Source organism: Pleurodeles waltl, chromosome 1_2 (assembly GCF_031143425.1).
Source record: "Pleurodeles waltl isolate 20211129_DDA chromosome 1_2, aPleWal1.hap1.20221129, whole genome shotgun sequence".
Classification (NCBI taxonomy): Eukaryota; Metazoa; Chordata; class Amphibia; order Caudata; family Salamandridae; genus Pleurodeles; species Pleurodeles waltl.
In genome coordinates this window covers 966,006,126-966,021,816 of record NC_090437.1, presented here as the reverse complement: position 1 = coordinate 966,021,816, position 15,691 = coordinate 966,006,126, and the positions used below count along the sequence as shown (strand labels likewise).

Below are 15,691 nucleotides of genomic sequence, written 5' to 3'. Positions count from 1 at the left end.
GGCACCTCACAGGGAAAAGCCAGGAGGGGTTCCATAGCGGTATGAGTACAGCACCTTGAGACCCTAAAGGGTGAGTAGTGCGCTATACAAGTGCAAAGTTTTTTTTTGAATGCTAAATGAATGATCTTCCTCCTTTGCTTTAACCCTTATATAGTTGCTATAAAAAGATGCATGATAATGGGATTCTGCAGCCACTATATCCCTACTGAAAACTTCTTAAGTCTTTGAATCACAATTAATGGTTGCACACACTCAAAGCCTTTTGTCAGTTCTAAGCCCTGTGGCCTTGATGACTTTCTCAAGTGTTGATGCTCTCTTGTAGAATTTTATCTTTCCACAAAATATACATTCTTCAGCATACACGTTTGACTTTAATAATTGTCTTCTGTTTAAGCATTTAATTGCATTTATTCGTTCCAGCATCACTGGCACTTGCTTCACCTTTTCCATTAATAGTCTGTATATCTCCCTTCATAGTAAACAGGCTCCTGCACTTCCTGTGGTAAAATACTTCAGGAACCTTGTTGTTTTCCACATTTTCACAATGTCTAACAGTGGAATGTGATTCCTTACTTGAGCTGCCTCTAACAAAGTTGTCCATTATGAGTAGTTCTACGGGCTTGTCATCGAAACTCCATGTTGCCTTTTGACCATAAATGAATTATGCATTGGGGATCAGAGGGACAGGATGTACTTGTTTCAGCCTTCTTCATGATGCTGCATGTTCATGCACCACCAGCTCTGAAAAAATGAATTTGTTGGCTCAGGGCCCAGAAGGTGATATCACAGAATCAGAAATTAGAATAGCAATAGATGACCTGCCTTCAAGTAAGGCACCAGGAGTGGATGGTGTTCCAACTGAACTTTATAAAATGAATAAATAGGAATAGGTACCCCTCTTGGACATAATGTTTAAAGAAATAACAGAGACATGTCAACCATTACAAGAATACAATATGGCCATGATATTGTTAATCTTAAAATCAGAGAAAGATCCTTGAAATGATGCATGTTGCAAACCAGTTTCACTGATAAATGTAGATATAAATATTCTAGGCACAATCTGGCATGCAGACTGTATCTGGTGATACTGGACCTGGTGCTTTCAACCCAAGTAGGATTTGTGAAACATTGCTCTTCCAAAGCTCATTCAAGAATGCACATTTTGTGGCAGGTAAGGAATGACAATGATGAAAGGGTTGCTGTCTGCCTGCACATGCAAAATGAGCAGAGACACCTATTTTGGTTCATGGAATGAGTGCCTAAGATTTTCCTGGATAAGGCGAAGTGCTCTATAAGTCTCCAGTGGCCATGGTGGTATGTAACGAATATACATCAACCCTTTCATATCTTGAGCGGTACCAGACATGAATGCCCTCCTTGCCCTCTGTCATATATACTGGTTCTCAAACTGCTGGCTATATAAAGCAAACATATAAAATGAATTATAAAACCAGAGGGTGAACTTTAAGCTTTTATTGTATGCAGATGACATAATGGTGACTATATAACTCACTCACATCTATATGTGCTTTCACTGCACAGATATTTCACTTTTTAAAAATTCTCTAAATATCCATTGAACTGGGACAAGATGGAGGCCCGCCCCTTGACCTCAGCAAAGCCAGCAGCCACTTTAGACAGCAGTATTTTTAAATGGAAGGGCTCACATCTGAAATACCTGAAAGTATTTGTGAACATGGCATTAGCCATAAAGGCAACATGACCCCACTGTTCTACAAAGTTGTGGTATTCAAGACTACAGTTGTTGCTGTGAGGGAAATTTCAGGTCATAAATATAAATAAGGCACCAAACTTCAATTACATATTTGCAAATATTCTTTAATGGGTCTTCTTTAGTTATGATTACATTGAAAAAGACATCTGAATCGTTTGTATTGGAGGGTAGGAAGCATGTCTCAATTTAACCAAATTACACCTGGCCCACAGAATATGGGGGACTGAGGCTACCAAACATAGAAACATAAGGATTATCATTTCAGCTCTCCCAGTAGAGGTACATTCTACACACAAGCATGGAACCCCCACTGTGTTTGGTAAATATTGAAAATGCCCTTCTGGGTAAAGCTGGAAGATTGCGATCCCTATATGCTAAAGACTAGCCAATGCCAGAAACTCCTAAACCCATAAAATATTTACTTGACTAGGCATGGTACATATCACACAAATAAAAGCTGGACAGCAGAATACATAAAGGGGCCCCAGTTAGATGTAACGGAAACATACATGTCAAGGGGGGGTAGAAATATTGTGGACAGATTTCGCAAACAAAGACACTGACACCAGAGAACACTTAATTACTGAAGGGTGACTCCAAGCATTTGCAGAGCTGCACCATTAGTTTGGATTGCAACCCTTCAAATTTGGAAAAGTAAGCAACTGAAGCACTGCCTTGAGGGAGTTCTAGGGCAACCTCCTACAGACCTACCAGAGTCCAAACTATTTTAATACTTATGAACCAATTGGACATAGAGAGGAGTAATGTTTGGCCAATACAGGATCATTGCAGATAAGATCTTTTTACTTCCAATTGGCATAAATCTTAAGACTGGTGGTCATGTAGGTGACTAAAGAAGTGCCCGGGGAAGAACTGAAGTGCAGTGAACTGCTGCATGTAGTTATTATGAAATACTGGACAGGTGGCATTGGATTCCTAAATGTTTGAGAAGAGTAGGCTTGTGCCCAACAGTAGCCGGCTGGATATATAACTGCCCCTAAAGTGTTTGGAATGCCAAAAGTTGCAACAATACCGGGCAAACAAATGGAGCATTTTGAATGAAGCACTAAAAACACGGGTCCCCTTACTTGTATTGTTAGAAATTGTGTGTCTAGTTGGGAGAGGTATGCACTCTGCCCAAGTAGATACCGCAATTCTAGTCAGGTAAATCAGATACACACTTTAAATTAACCTGTTCCCACCCTTGGTAGCTTAGAGCACAGAAGTCAGGCTTAACTTAAGAGGCAATGTGTGAAGTATTTTTGCAACACTTAATTAATGTAACACAGTGAACTGCACAACAAAAGACAACACCAGTTTAGAAAAATAGAGTATATTTATTTGAGTTAAACAAGACCAAAACAACAAAAATCCAGTCAGTAGAATTCGAAATATGATGTTTTAAAGATTAAATGTGAAAATAGTGTGTAGTAGCCTACAGTGGTAAAAAAGTTACTTGAGGTCGTGAGGGACCGGTGCAAATTCAAAATCTAGGCCAACGGCGATAGAAGGTAGGCAGGCTACAGAACTTACATTTGATGGAGCGATGCGTCAACAGTGAAGACACAATGCATTGATATTTCTGCTGCACTCGGGGCGATGCATTGTTGCACTCCATAGAAGTAGATGTGATGCATTGGGCCAGGCACACAGACCATCGAGGTTGGGCTGCACAGTAGGTTAAGTTGCTGTCATCGTGTAGCTACTGCTTTGCCATCGGAGATGCGATGCGCCGATTTTTCTGCCGTACTTGGGGCAATGCACTGCTTTCAGAAGTTTGTAGCTACAGAATCCAATTCTGAGGCCTAGGACTGGAGGAGACACCTAAGGCAAGGTTAGGACTCACAGATACCAGATCCAGCAGCATTAGGAGAGTTGCAAGCAGTCTTTGATGTCCCTGAGTCTACAGAAAAACACGGGGTAAACCAGCAAGCCCTTGGAGACTCTTGGGTGCAAGGGTGTAGAGAACAAGTCCAGTCCTTCTCACTGCAGAACAGAAGCAGCAGGCAGCACAGCAAAACAAGTAGCAAAGTGCCAGTCCATCCTACAGCCAGCAAGAAGTAGGCCAACACAGCAATGCAGTTGCACAGTGGAGGTTCCTCCTGGTAGCACAGCAGTCCTTCTTCCTGGCAGAGAGAGTCCTTGGTTCCAGTAGAGAACTGATTTAGTGGGGCTTGGGGTCCAGTATTTACATTGTGGTGCCCTGGTTCTGGAAGGAGGGAGAACATTCCAGGCATTCCTTTTGAATGCACAAAGTCCCTGCCCTGCCCTCCCTGGCTCTAGACACTCTACAGGGAGTTATGCAGTCCTATTGTGGAGAAAGCACCACAAGGCACCACCCTATTCAGGTGTGAGGCAGTGCTAAGCTCCGCTCCATCAAGTCAGTTAATGGGTCATTAAGGCCCATTAAGTCACACCTAAGCTCCCACTGTGTGACTGTCTACATGGAATGTACAAAGCCCAGCTGTCAACTACCCCAGATGTGTATTCAGAGACAGGTAGAGGCGCAGAATGGTTAAAGTAAGCAAATCCCAGCTGTAAAGGTGCCAAAAGAACAAATGATGGACACAATGCTGAACAATGTCAAACATTCACCCCAGGTACAGGGATCTGGGATTAAAGCAATTGCTTTTTTGCTACCCATGCCATTCCACTCTGGACCCAGCCATATCCAAATCAGTCGTGATTCTACTCCCCAAAGGACAGTCCACCCCAAACTGCTAAGTCAGGTCCTCCCTGGACTGGAAACAAGCATCCTGGGACAGGTTTCAGGGTATCACCCTTCATCAGCCAGGATAGCTTGACTCCAGTGGCATGGGGAGCAAGAAGCCCATGTCTGGGCATACCCTTCCCACTTAGGGCACCAAATGCAAAAAGAACAAGTGAACAATAAAAAACAATAATGTCCTTCCCTTGAAGAAATGTAGTACATGGATCTGGTCTCATTGCCACTCCAGAATGGCAAACATGATCATTGTATTCAGCTGAAATGGATGTAGCTTTACAAACCATGAGTGATATAAAGCTTTGTTGCAGATTCAGAATTCTTAAACAAATTAAGCAGGAAGCAGTTGTTCTGAACCTAAACAACAAACCTGAGATTGGGTGACTCAAATTCAGGAGTGGTTAAGAACCTTCATGCCTTTCGTCATCTTATGGAGGTGCACTAAGTGATGATTTTCACTGTTCCAGCTACAGTAAATTTGTTATGCTAGACAAAACTACTGTGGATTGCTCAGATGTCTGACAATTACCAGCTCTCTGGAGGGAATAAATTGACTGGAATCAACTACAATTTGTTTATAAAGCTAGACCCTAGGTCAGAGCCTTTTATGTAAGGACTGCGTACCACAAGACCCTATTGGCAAGTAATGAATATATTCAGGTCTGACCATACATTTAGCGAAGAATCTACCATTAGAAGGGCTACTTTATTACTTATGAAAACTGAAACAGTGTTAAATGTGAATACATATCAGGCATGGCTGTAAATAAAAACAAGTTAGATCAACATACAAAAGTTAATTATACGAAAAAACCCACCTGTGGTCTAGAAAAAGAAACTTCCATTCTAAGCTATGTCTTGATGTGAACTCTTCGTTGAGTTCTTCAATTTTACACATTTCCTAAGATGGAAAAACAAATGCAAAAATAAAAGTGGTCTCTTACATAACATACATTTATGTATATGCACATTAACCACTTAAACCATATTAGTGTGAGCTTATAAGATAAAGTGCAATACATTCATACTTGTTTTGCTGGAAAATAAAAACTATATATAAATATATAAGCAATATATTACACAGTGGAGTTTCATAGGAAGATCGTTTTTTTTGTTTTGCTTCTAACTTTGCCGATTTTTGACAAATCGGCATGAAACAAACTAGAAAAATAAAAGTTAATTTACCTTGTCTCCTTCTTTGAAATTACTGGTGATCTATCAAGATCTATCAAGTGTGTGTGGGGGTGACAGGGGTGAGGGTTAGTGGGAGAGCAAGAAAAAAGGGGATCCCAAAACATTGATGTCCCATGTTAATTCCCATAGGAAAATTCTGTTGCTGATACAGAAAAAATTGAATTGACAAAAAGTTTGACCTTTACTCGGAGTGCTTTTTATTATTTGGTGGTCATGAAGGGGTTAAAAATAGGTATCTCTACAAGGTTGGTCCCACATGATTCCCGCTGTACCAATAAAGGAAAACATTAAAAAAAAATTAAATAGGACCTATTATTGCCTCAGAGTGCTGTTTTCTCCTATTGGTCTTTTCGGACCCGTGGTACCACATAATTGGATTGGATAGCCAAAACGTGGAAGAAAATGTTGCAGAGGCATTACAGGGCTTGGGGACGTGATCCCTCACATCTAAGTGGGATACCACTACATTCTATATTATTCTGCAATGACAAAAAATGTTCAACTAAGTTCTCGAAATAAACATCTACACGTATAAACGTGTTCACTGCATAGAACATTTGTATACCACTGTATTACAACTGTTAAAAATGGGGTTTCTGGTTGGCTAGGGTATGCACCTAAGCCAGGCAGAACCCACCCACTATAGTCAGGGCAAGCGAGTTACAAGTCCAAGATAACCCCTGCTCACTCCCTTGGTAGCTTGGCACGAGCAGTCGGGCCTATCCCAGAGGCAATGTGTAAAACGTTTGTACAACACACACAACACATGTGACACATAATCCCCACCACAAAGGAAACACAACTCCAAGTTATATGAAAATAAACTATATTGTACACAACGCCATTATTAGACCAAAACACATGTCAGAAATACCCTGCTACCCAAGCAGTTGTCAGAACGTTACACAATAGTTACTCTGCAGAACCAACAGAAGTCACACCTACCACACAGGTTACCTAATATTCTGGAAAACATAAGCAGTAGTCAGGAATCACACTACTAAAGAAAGGCACTTGTCATAGAAATATCATAAACGCCCATATCAGGAACATTATAAAACATATGGCAAGTCAGGAAAACATATTAGCATGTCATGCCCATAAATGGAACACCAGCACATATATGTCACATCATATAGAAACAGGTTAGCATAGGAATTCCAGCAAGTCCATAATAGGAACATCAGGAAAGAGTATGGTCCCCAAAAAGAGGACCTGTTTTAATGATGGAAAGGCACTTTCAGTGCCAAGAAGAGAACAAAAGGGGCCCCTGGCATTCCACTGCGCAAAACGGGGGCCTTCCATTCATTTTTGGGGAAGGGGGCAGCACGCACCCCCTCCTGCTTTAATATCGGCCATCTCTAGGGGGCCACCCCAGGCCTCCACTGGCCCTCCAACAAGAGGGGGGGGGAAACAATGCCCCGAAACAATAAGAGGTCTCCATGGGGGCTCACCCGCCTCTCGTGGGGGCCCCACAACAACACGGAACGACTGTGCCGGGCAGGGAGCCTCCGGCGAGGCTTCCACCCTGCCTGTTTCCTCTTCAAGGAATCTGGGGCTCCGCTGGGGCAGGGGGAGCCTCCGATGAGGCCTCCTTCCCCCCTGCCCATCAACAACCACAGTGAGGGGTCCGGTGGAGCGGGGAGCCTCCGATGAGGCTTTCTTCCCCGCCTGTTTCCTTCTCCGGCAGCTTGGAGCCTGCCCGGCCGCAGTAAAGGGCGGGCACCAGAGTAGGTGCCTGTTTGTGCCCCGTGGGCCCTCTTTGGAGTGGGCTTCACCCCAGAAGCACAGAAGGAGCACGCTTGCTCCTTGCTTCACTTTTACTGGTGCCCCGGGGGCCCCAGAGGCAGCACGTCACTCGCGCTTTACAAGAGCAGTCCAACCGGGCTGCGGCAGTGATTCTCTGTGGCAGGAAAGCACAGGCAAACAGCAAGGAATCGCTCTCCAGGTGCTAGGATAATTACTGCAGATCGCTTCTTCCAGCGCTCAAAACAAACACAGCGAAGCACCTTCCAGGTGCTATAGGGTGAAATGAAGCACTCCTCTTACTTTAAGTAGTTGCAGGGGTCAGGGGCCACAACACCCTGCCCAAAGGGGACAAAGTCAAGGAAGAAGGAGCAAAGGTGGCAGGGCCCAGCAGCAGGCCAGCGCAAGGGGGATGCAGGCAGATGGCAGTCTGTCCTAGTGACCCAGCGGGGCACACGTTAGCACAGCAGCAGCAGTCCATGGCGGTTCCTGGTGAGTCTGTCCAGCCTTCTGTGTCCAGTTCAGGTAAGTTCCAAAGTGTCTCCAAATTGTGGGGACAATACATCTGTACTTATACTCAGTTTTACAGTGTGTTTACAAAGAAGGGAAGAGGAGATTCCAACCAGTTACAGCTGGTCCTGGGAGTGCCCCCTCTGTCTTCTAGCACAGGCTTCAAACATCTGTTGGGGGTAAACGACCCTATTGTGTGAAACCAGGGCACAGCCTTTACAAATACAGGTGTGCCCTGCCTCTCCCTTCTCTCAGCCCAGGAAGACTATTCAGTATGTAGATGCACCTCTGTGACACCTCCACCCTCCCTGTGTACAGGCTGTCTGAAAAGTATGCACAAATCCCAACTGTAACTCTGCCCAGACGTGGAATGGAGTCAAGCTGCAAAACACCAGAGTCCTAAGCAGAGAGAAATGCTCACTTTCTAGAAGTGGCATTTCTGTAATAGTAATAAAAAATCCACTTACACCAGTAAGCAGCATTTCTCACTACCATTACAACCATACTAAACATGCCTACGCTACCCCTCATAAATTAAATCAGACAATGCCCCTATACATAAGGCAGGGCATTTCCAATGCAATCCTATGAGAAGGCAGCACTCAAAGCAGTGAGAAACCAAATAGGCTGTTTGTCACTACCAGGTCAGGCCACGCTACTAGGCACATGTCCTGCCTCCTACATACATAGCACCCTGCCCATAGGGCTAGCTAGGGTCTACCTTAGGGGTGACTTGCATGTAGTTAAAGGGGAGTTCCGGGCCTGGCAAGTAAATTTAGATGCCAGGTCCCTGTGGCAGAAAACTGCACACTGGCCCTGCGCTAGCAAGCCTAAGACAGGTTTGAAAGTCTACTTCAGTGGGTGGCTCAAGCAGTGCTGCAGGCCCACTAGTAGCATTTAATTTACAGGCCCTGGGTATAGAGATACCATTATACAAGGGACTTACAGGTAAATTAAATATGCCTAATAGATATAAGCCAATCATACCAACTTTAGAACGGAGAGCACCTGCACTTTAGCACTGATCAGCAGAGATAAAGTGCTCAGAGTCCGAGAGCCAACAGCGTGAGGTCAGAAAAAATAAGGAGGCAAAAAGTCAGGGGATGAACCTGCCACAAAGGCCAGGTCCAACAACAACTATTGAACATGGACACATGGCCAGATATCCATTGGTGAATAATCTATTGTCAACAGCAGTGTTGGCATTTCTCACATATGGTTCAAACAGGCTTTGGCTTTAAGCCGCAACTTACTTTCAATCATACCTCTACAAACCACATCAGGTATGCTCAAGCCTTTACCTTGCCTAACTGGAGCACTACTAACACCCCAAACATTAGTGATTTGTAAACACAATATACACAATATAACTTTAAAAATGACACTTGCCTCTAAGGCTTACAGTATTTCCACGCTATGGACCCATATGTGTACACTTAGTAAAACTATGATGTATATGACTATGGTATTATTAGTGATGTCATTAATAATATAATTTAACATGTCATTAATGATGTGAGGGCATAAGCAGTGCATGGGGAGGGTGCGAGTTATAGTTAGCTCAGTAAAGTATAACTGGTCAATTTTTAGAGTTTTTTGGTTTTAAAATGTTTTTAAAGTTATCTCATTTCAACACCTAAGTTTTCAGGGAATACATATTATATATAAATAAATATATCTCAGTGGCAGTCACCACTGGGGAGTTACAGTTAGGTCAGCATTTCCTTGGGAAATGCCTTTTTTGTTCTGCTAATAACTTTGTCCCATTTGACAAAATTCTACAAAACCTTCCAAAAAGGTGCTACTTTTTAACTGGTTTATGCATGGAAAGTTGCAGGTGTTCCATAAAGCAGGGGCCAAGAAAAAGGAGGATCCCAAAATGCTACATCCCCGTGCATTTTCCACAGACTTCTTTAAGAAGCATGACCACAAAAACTGCTGAACGGAATTACACCATATAGGGCAGGACACTAGGTCTTGGTCCACAGATTGTGCTTTGCCTGATTTGCTGTAAATCTGTTCAGTAGTTTGAGAAATTCAGGTACCAAGATCTTTGTGGACTCTCGCAGGAATGGCAATTCAAAAATAGAGCGATCTGATTGCCCCAGGGAGCTTTTTCCCCCGTGCCATCTCGCTCCCGTGAGAGCCAGACTACCATGGGAGCGAGTGCTCAGGTTGGCTGCCAGCAACATGAGAAAAATGTTGCTGCCACCCATTACAGGAATTGAGGAAACAAATGGTGGCCCGGGCTGCATTGTTTAATTAAGGGGAGGGGGCGTACTCCAAGAGCCATCCCAGCCCATGGGCCCAATTTAACTATTATGTAATGGTGGGCGCGCTGACCCACTCCTCAAGCCATATTCGGCCCCAGGGATCACATAAGCTGTGGCCCTAGGGGATGGGGGACCCTCAGGCCTAATAAAGCATGGGGAAGTGGGCCACGTGGCTCCCCTTCTCTTTAAAAACGGCCCTGGAGGGGCGGGGTCCCTAGGGCCTAATGAGGCTTGTGGGAGGGGGCCTTCTAGAAGATTTGTCAAACAGCACTAAAGTTATTAGTAAAACAAAAATGTTTTGTCTATGGGAAAAGTTGGTGCTAACTAGAACTACCTACTGGCTACTGCCAGCAGGCAATAGATATATATATATATTACCTACTGGCTGGACTTAGTTTCCATAGCAAAAGTGTTCTTTGACTTACCTATATCATTGGTATAATTTGACAAATCTTCATGAAATTTTCCAAAATAAAGTGTCAAGTTTTGTTTTGTTGTGCATGGAAAGTTTCGGGGTGATCTGTCAAGCTGGTGCTGAGAAAAAGGGGTGTAAAAAAAAAGTGTGTTTCCCATGTTCTCATAGACTCTTTAGACACGCATGCAGCTGAGACCACTGAATGGAATTACACCAAATTTGGCAGAAAAGTACCTTTGGGTCTCCGGAGATCACACTTTTTGTTTATTTAGTATAAATTCTTTCAGTAGTTTAAATATAAAAGGAACTCTCTATTTGTACATCTAGAAGCACAAATAGTCCAGAGCTCGTGCGGAGATCTTATTGGCTGCCAAACCTTTAACCAGGAAGTGTTGGCAGCCATTTTGGAACTCAGCTTCAGCCGAGTCTTAAAATAAAACGTGAAAAAAAAAAAACTAGCCTTGATCCAGAGGTCCCCCTGGGACTCCACCAGGGCCAAAAAGCATTTTTGTTTTTAAATCACACCGAAATTCCTGAATATTCACAAATTGTGGCTGTGATTTAAAAAAAAAAAAAAAGAAAGAAAAAAAAACAAGCTTCGTCTCCCACACTTACTTTTAAATTTGCCCCCGGGTGGGCCAGGTCCTGGGAGCATCTGTAGTATTATAAAAATAGAGGGAACGCACGGGGCCCCCCTCCTAGGGCTTTCAAACGCCTGGGGGACCACCACCTCCCCGGGGCTAGATTAAATAAAAATATGGGGTAGGGGGTGGTGGACCCCTCTAGGCCCCGAGAATCATCACCTCCCAGGCAACAACAATAAAATGATACGGGGACCGCACTGACCATCTCCCCCCCTCCCCTTTCGAACCACCACCTTCCCAGGGCCAATACATGTTTAAAAATAAGGAGGAAGCTGCACGGCCCCCTTCCCAGGCCATATACGGCCCCAGGGACTACCACCTCCCTGCAGCCGGCTTTGTGCAGAACACCAGAGGGGGCCTTATATGGCCCTGGGGACTGCAACTCCCAGAGCAGGCTCCTGCTACTCCTAAAATGCCCACCCTCAGGAGGTAGCTGTTTGGATTTGCTTGGCAGGAGGCGTGACAGCTCCTGCCAAACAAAGGCAAACACACTGCTTCCAGCAAGCGAGAGCTCTCAAAATTCTCCACCTTCCTGGTGGCTGAGATTTTCTCTCTTTCCCTGACTGCACACATTCGGGCAAGGAAAGAGATGAAAATATTGCTTCCACACACAGGAAGCTGCATTTCAAGCAGCTCCCTGTGTGCAGGAGGCGAAGAGCCATCTGGGACCGCAGAGGCCTTGAAGCTCCCCCTGTGGTCCTCAATGAATCCTGTCCTGCATACTGATGATAGATAAATATGCAGGGCAGGATTCATTCTGGCACAAAGCTCATTTCACAAACATTAAGGAGCCCAAATTGAAGTACCAATCATCATAACTTTGTTTGCATGGCCAATGGAAAATAATTGTGTTTCCTCTGCATTTCTACCATGAAAAGTTATCTGTAAATATTGAAGGTGATGTTTGCATCCTTCCTGTTTTTTGCAGCACAGTACCTCATGTAGGGACTGTGACGGGTGGGTTCTTTCATGTCATCTGCTGTGGAGACCAGCTACTGTGCTATCCCTTTAAAAAAAATACAAGTATGTAAAATGGCCTAGAAGCCTCACCCCTTGGCCATGCCCCATATACATTAGAGATATGCAATGTCTTCCCCCCATTTTCCAAGGAAGATGGACAGCTTACTAAAAGGACCCCCCCCCCCACACGTGTTTCCCAATGATTTCGGGGATGCGTCCTTGATGCACAGCAATATGATCACATCTCCACCAAACAAAGAAGCACTTCATGAGTGCTGTGGGGTAGGCTGGAGGGACTGGTTGCAGGTCCTGTGGCCAACACCAGGCTGCGCTAGGCCAAAGGCCATGCATGGCATGAGGTTGGGTAGTAATAGGGGTTTGGCCATAGGGCTGGCGGCTAATCCCTGCCACGCACGGCTGAAAGCTGAGTGCGGTGGTGGCTGGATTAACGTAAAGTAATTGAAATTACTTTAAGTTAAAAAAGCCTTCGAAATTCACTGAAAAAAACAAGCATTACAGAGACCTTATAGTTAGGAAATAGAATTTAAAAAAACATAGAAGTTCCCCTAAAAAAAAAAAAAAAAAAAGGGTACAGGGACGTTATATTGAGGTTCACATTTTAAACATACAATTAACTGCCCTAAGGAAACTATAACTCACACCTTTGCCATGCACCGCTAATAACCCCAGATATTACAGTACTCATGACATCTTGTATAACACCATTGATAATATCAGTGCAACATCTGCAGTAAAGTTACTGAAGAGAAAACTGTACATGGCAGGGGCGCGAGATATAGTTACCTTAGGGCACGTGTGCTGCATGTAAGAGTACAGCATGGGGCAACATGTAATACACATTGGGTTGCTTAAGTGCTCGTCTTTTTCTGAGCACCCACTGTATTATACACACACCGCACAGTCTAAACATGGGGCAAAAAGGGAAGCCCAAGGCTAGCCCACACCCGGGGGAAAAGGTGGGGGTGGCTGGGGTTCACCGGCTCACTTTCAAGTCAAGGGCGCAAATCCAATCTCAGAACAAAACACTATTGGCAAAACAAGTGCAGCCCTCAAACCCATGGAAACCTGGGTAATAGGTAATTTATAATGAACGTTGGCTCTCAGTGGTATCATTTGTACACAGCTTCAATAGTCCGCACAAATTCCTGTATATTATGAATGCCATCTAAATTAGTAAATCATACAGCCAACACACTTTGTATTTTTCAGGGGGAGAAATTTGATACAAAAATATTATCCTATATTCAGTGTTTAAAGATGGAAGTAACAACACAAATGAAATGTGTCCTCAGTGAAAAAAGAAAAACACAACCAAGAGTAGCCTGAAGGAAGTGACTGTGATGCAGACTGCTGTGTGTTTATAAAAAAATGAATGGTAAAAAGGTAATACGATGTAGTGTGTTTGTTATCCTATATTGTAGAAGGCCTTTTGACCCTCAACGTCAGACAGGGGTCTCAAGAGACAAATATTATGGGGACTTAATGGTCAGTTGTAAGGATGTACTAATAGGAATGGTCCAAGACTAGGGTGACACACGTGGCTTACAAGTGCTGATAATAAATGTAACATACTCGGAGGAAGTGAAATGCAACCCCTGAGAGATGAGTAGGTTATTTCTGTACAAACATCACAATAGATGTTGTCAAAGCCGGATGGAGGTGGCCCCAGTCCTTTAATTTAAACAACGATCAATAATTAATTTGTCAACAAAATAGACAGTGACGGAAAACTTCACTGTACTGCCAGAGCATTGCAGGAAGACTATTCTTCTGCTTAAAGGACTTGCACTTCTTCCATCTGGGTCTGATAACATCCATTGTGTTGTCTGCACAGAATAACCTACTCATCCCTCATAGATTGCATATTATCTCCCTACTGCATAGAGTAAACTTTCTAGATGTTGGAATTGTATACAAAACATACCAATAAAAACCGCTGTTAAAGTTAAATTCAGAAAAAAACAAGCAGAGAGCAGGCGAAACATCAGAATAGATTCTACATATGAATGTCCCATGTATTTTGTTCTTGTTTTCTTGTATAGACCCATACGCTACTGAAATTCTGCATTTGCTACAGTTATTCTGTAATTCCAACACTTTGTGTGACCATAGTCTACATGTGTCTCAGTGTCTCCTCATCACCTTGCCATTAACAGATTTTACACCGCACATTTTATTAGTTAACATCTCAGAAAGCCTAAACCCAGCAGGGAGCATATGTGAAAACTCAAGCCTAGCTGGCAACACAGCAAGAAAAAGTGGATAGGGGTGGGCAAAAAATAATCTCCCCGGCAGAATCGCAGAGTTTTACCCGCTCCACATTCCGCATGGAGTTCCGAAAAACTCCACAAAGCCATGCATAGTGGAGTTTTTTCTCGCAGGCAACTTACTGATGGCGAGCGTGAGTGAGGGGAATCGCTAAGTTGGTGAGCGAGATTTCTGAACTCGGGCGGTCACTGCAGGTTGCTACCACTCACTTTGAGAAAGCTGCCGATCATGTTGAGGAAGCTGCTGCTCAATCAATAAATCAATCAGTCACTTGTAAAGCGCGCTACTCACCCGTTAGGGTCTCAAGGTGCTGAAAATCTACTTGAGGGGCAGAAAGAAGTTAGCGCACTCTGGCGCTCCGCTTGATGCCATTCACGCTGATTTTGCAGCGCAGTAGAAACTCCTGGTGCTGAAAATCAGCATGAGCAGTGCGACTTACCCAAACCGCGCTGCTCGCAAACTCGCGTGGCGCAGAGTTTTTTCAGAACATTACGAACTCCGCCCAGGCCTAACAGTGGGCAGGCACACGCCTCGCATCAAGTGAAGGGTCATGAGCAGGGCCCACAATAAGCACTTCAATCTCAGGGGAATCCTCCACCATCCATTGGATCCCACAGAGACGGCCCAGAAGCCAGCAAAAACAGAGGCACAATTAACAGCGGAAACAAACAGTAGCACAAAGAAAATGGCCCAATCAAGTCCATAAAAGGTCATTCGGAAGTCACTTTCAAAGACAGGAAAGCAAGGGGAGACTGACCCTTCAAATCCTTATTTTCTACTCTAGACAAGCAAACCAGAAGGATTATGGGCCACAGTAGTCTTTTGTAGGCATGCCTTGAAGAGTTCAAACTACTTCCTGCTAGATAAGCAGTTGGGTGTGTTTCTTCGAGGTGTGGACACACACTGCATGAAGTAAGAACAGGTATGAGGAAGTAACTCTCAATGTTTGTGGGCAACAAAACTAAACAGCCTGACTAAGGAAGTCTAACCCTCTTATATGGTAATCAGAATGCCCCAACTTGTTCCTTTATCAAATAACATGGACATGGACATGGCCAGGAGCTCGGACAGGTCCTAGGGTACAAACAAGAACATAACTTTTGTTTTAAAACTGAACCTGATGTGATCTATAAAATATAAATTACTTATAACTTTCATCTCAATAGCTCCTTTGATTTTATCACAACTCTCACCTTC

The 15,691-nt window shown here is 43.8% G+C and overlaps 1 protein-coding gene across 19 annotated transcripts in view; it reads right to left on the bottom strand.

Annotated features, from left to right (window-relative positions):
• CLOCK (clock circadian regulator) overlaps positions 1 to 15,691 on the bottom strand; it is a 1,126,282-nt gene that overhangs the window by 487,640 nt on the left and 622,951 nt on the right. For all 19 annotated transcript variants that reach the window (XM_069200997.1, XM_069201058.1, XM_069201081.1 and 16 more), the window contains one exon: positions 5,282 to 5,364. In XM_069200997.1, coding sequence (XP_069057098.1) covers positions 5,282 to 5,364 — 83 coding nt within the window. The remainder of the gene's footprint in view (positions 1 to 5,281; positions 5,365 to 15,691) is intronic.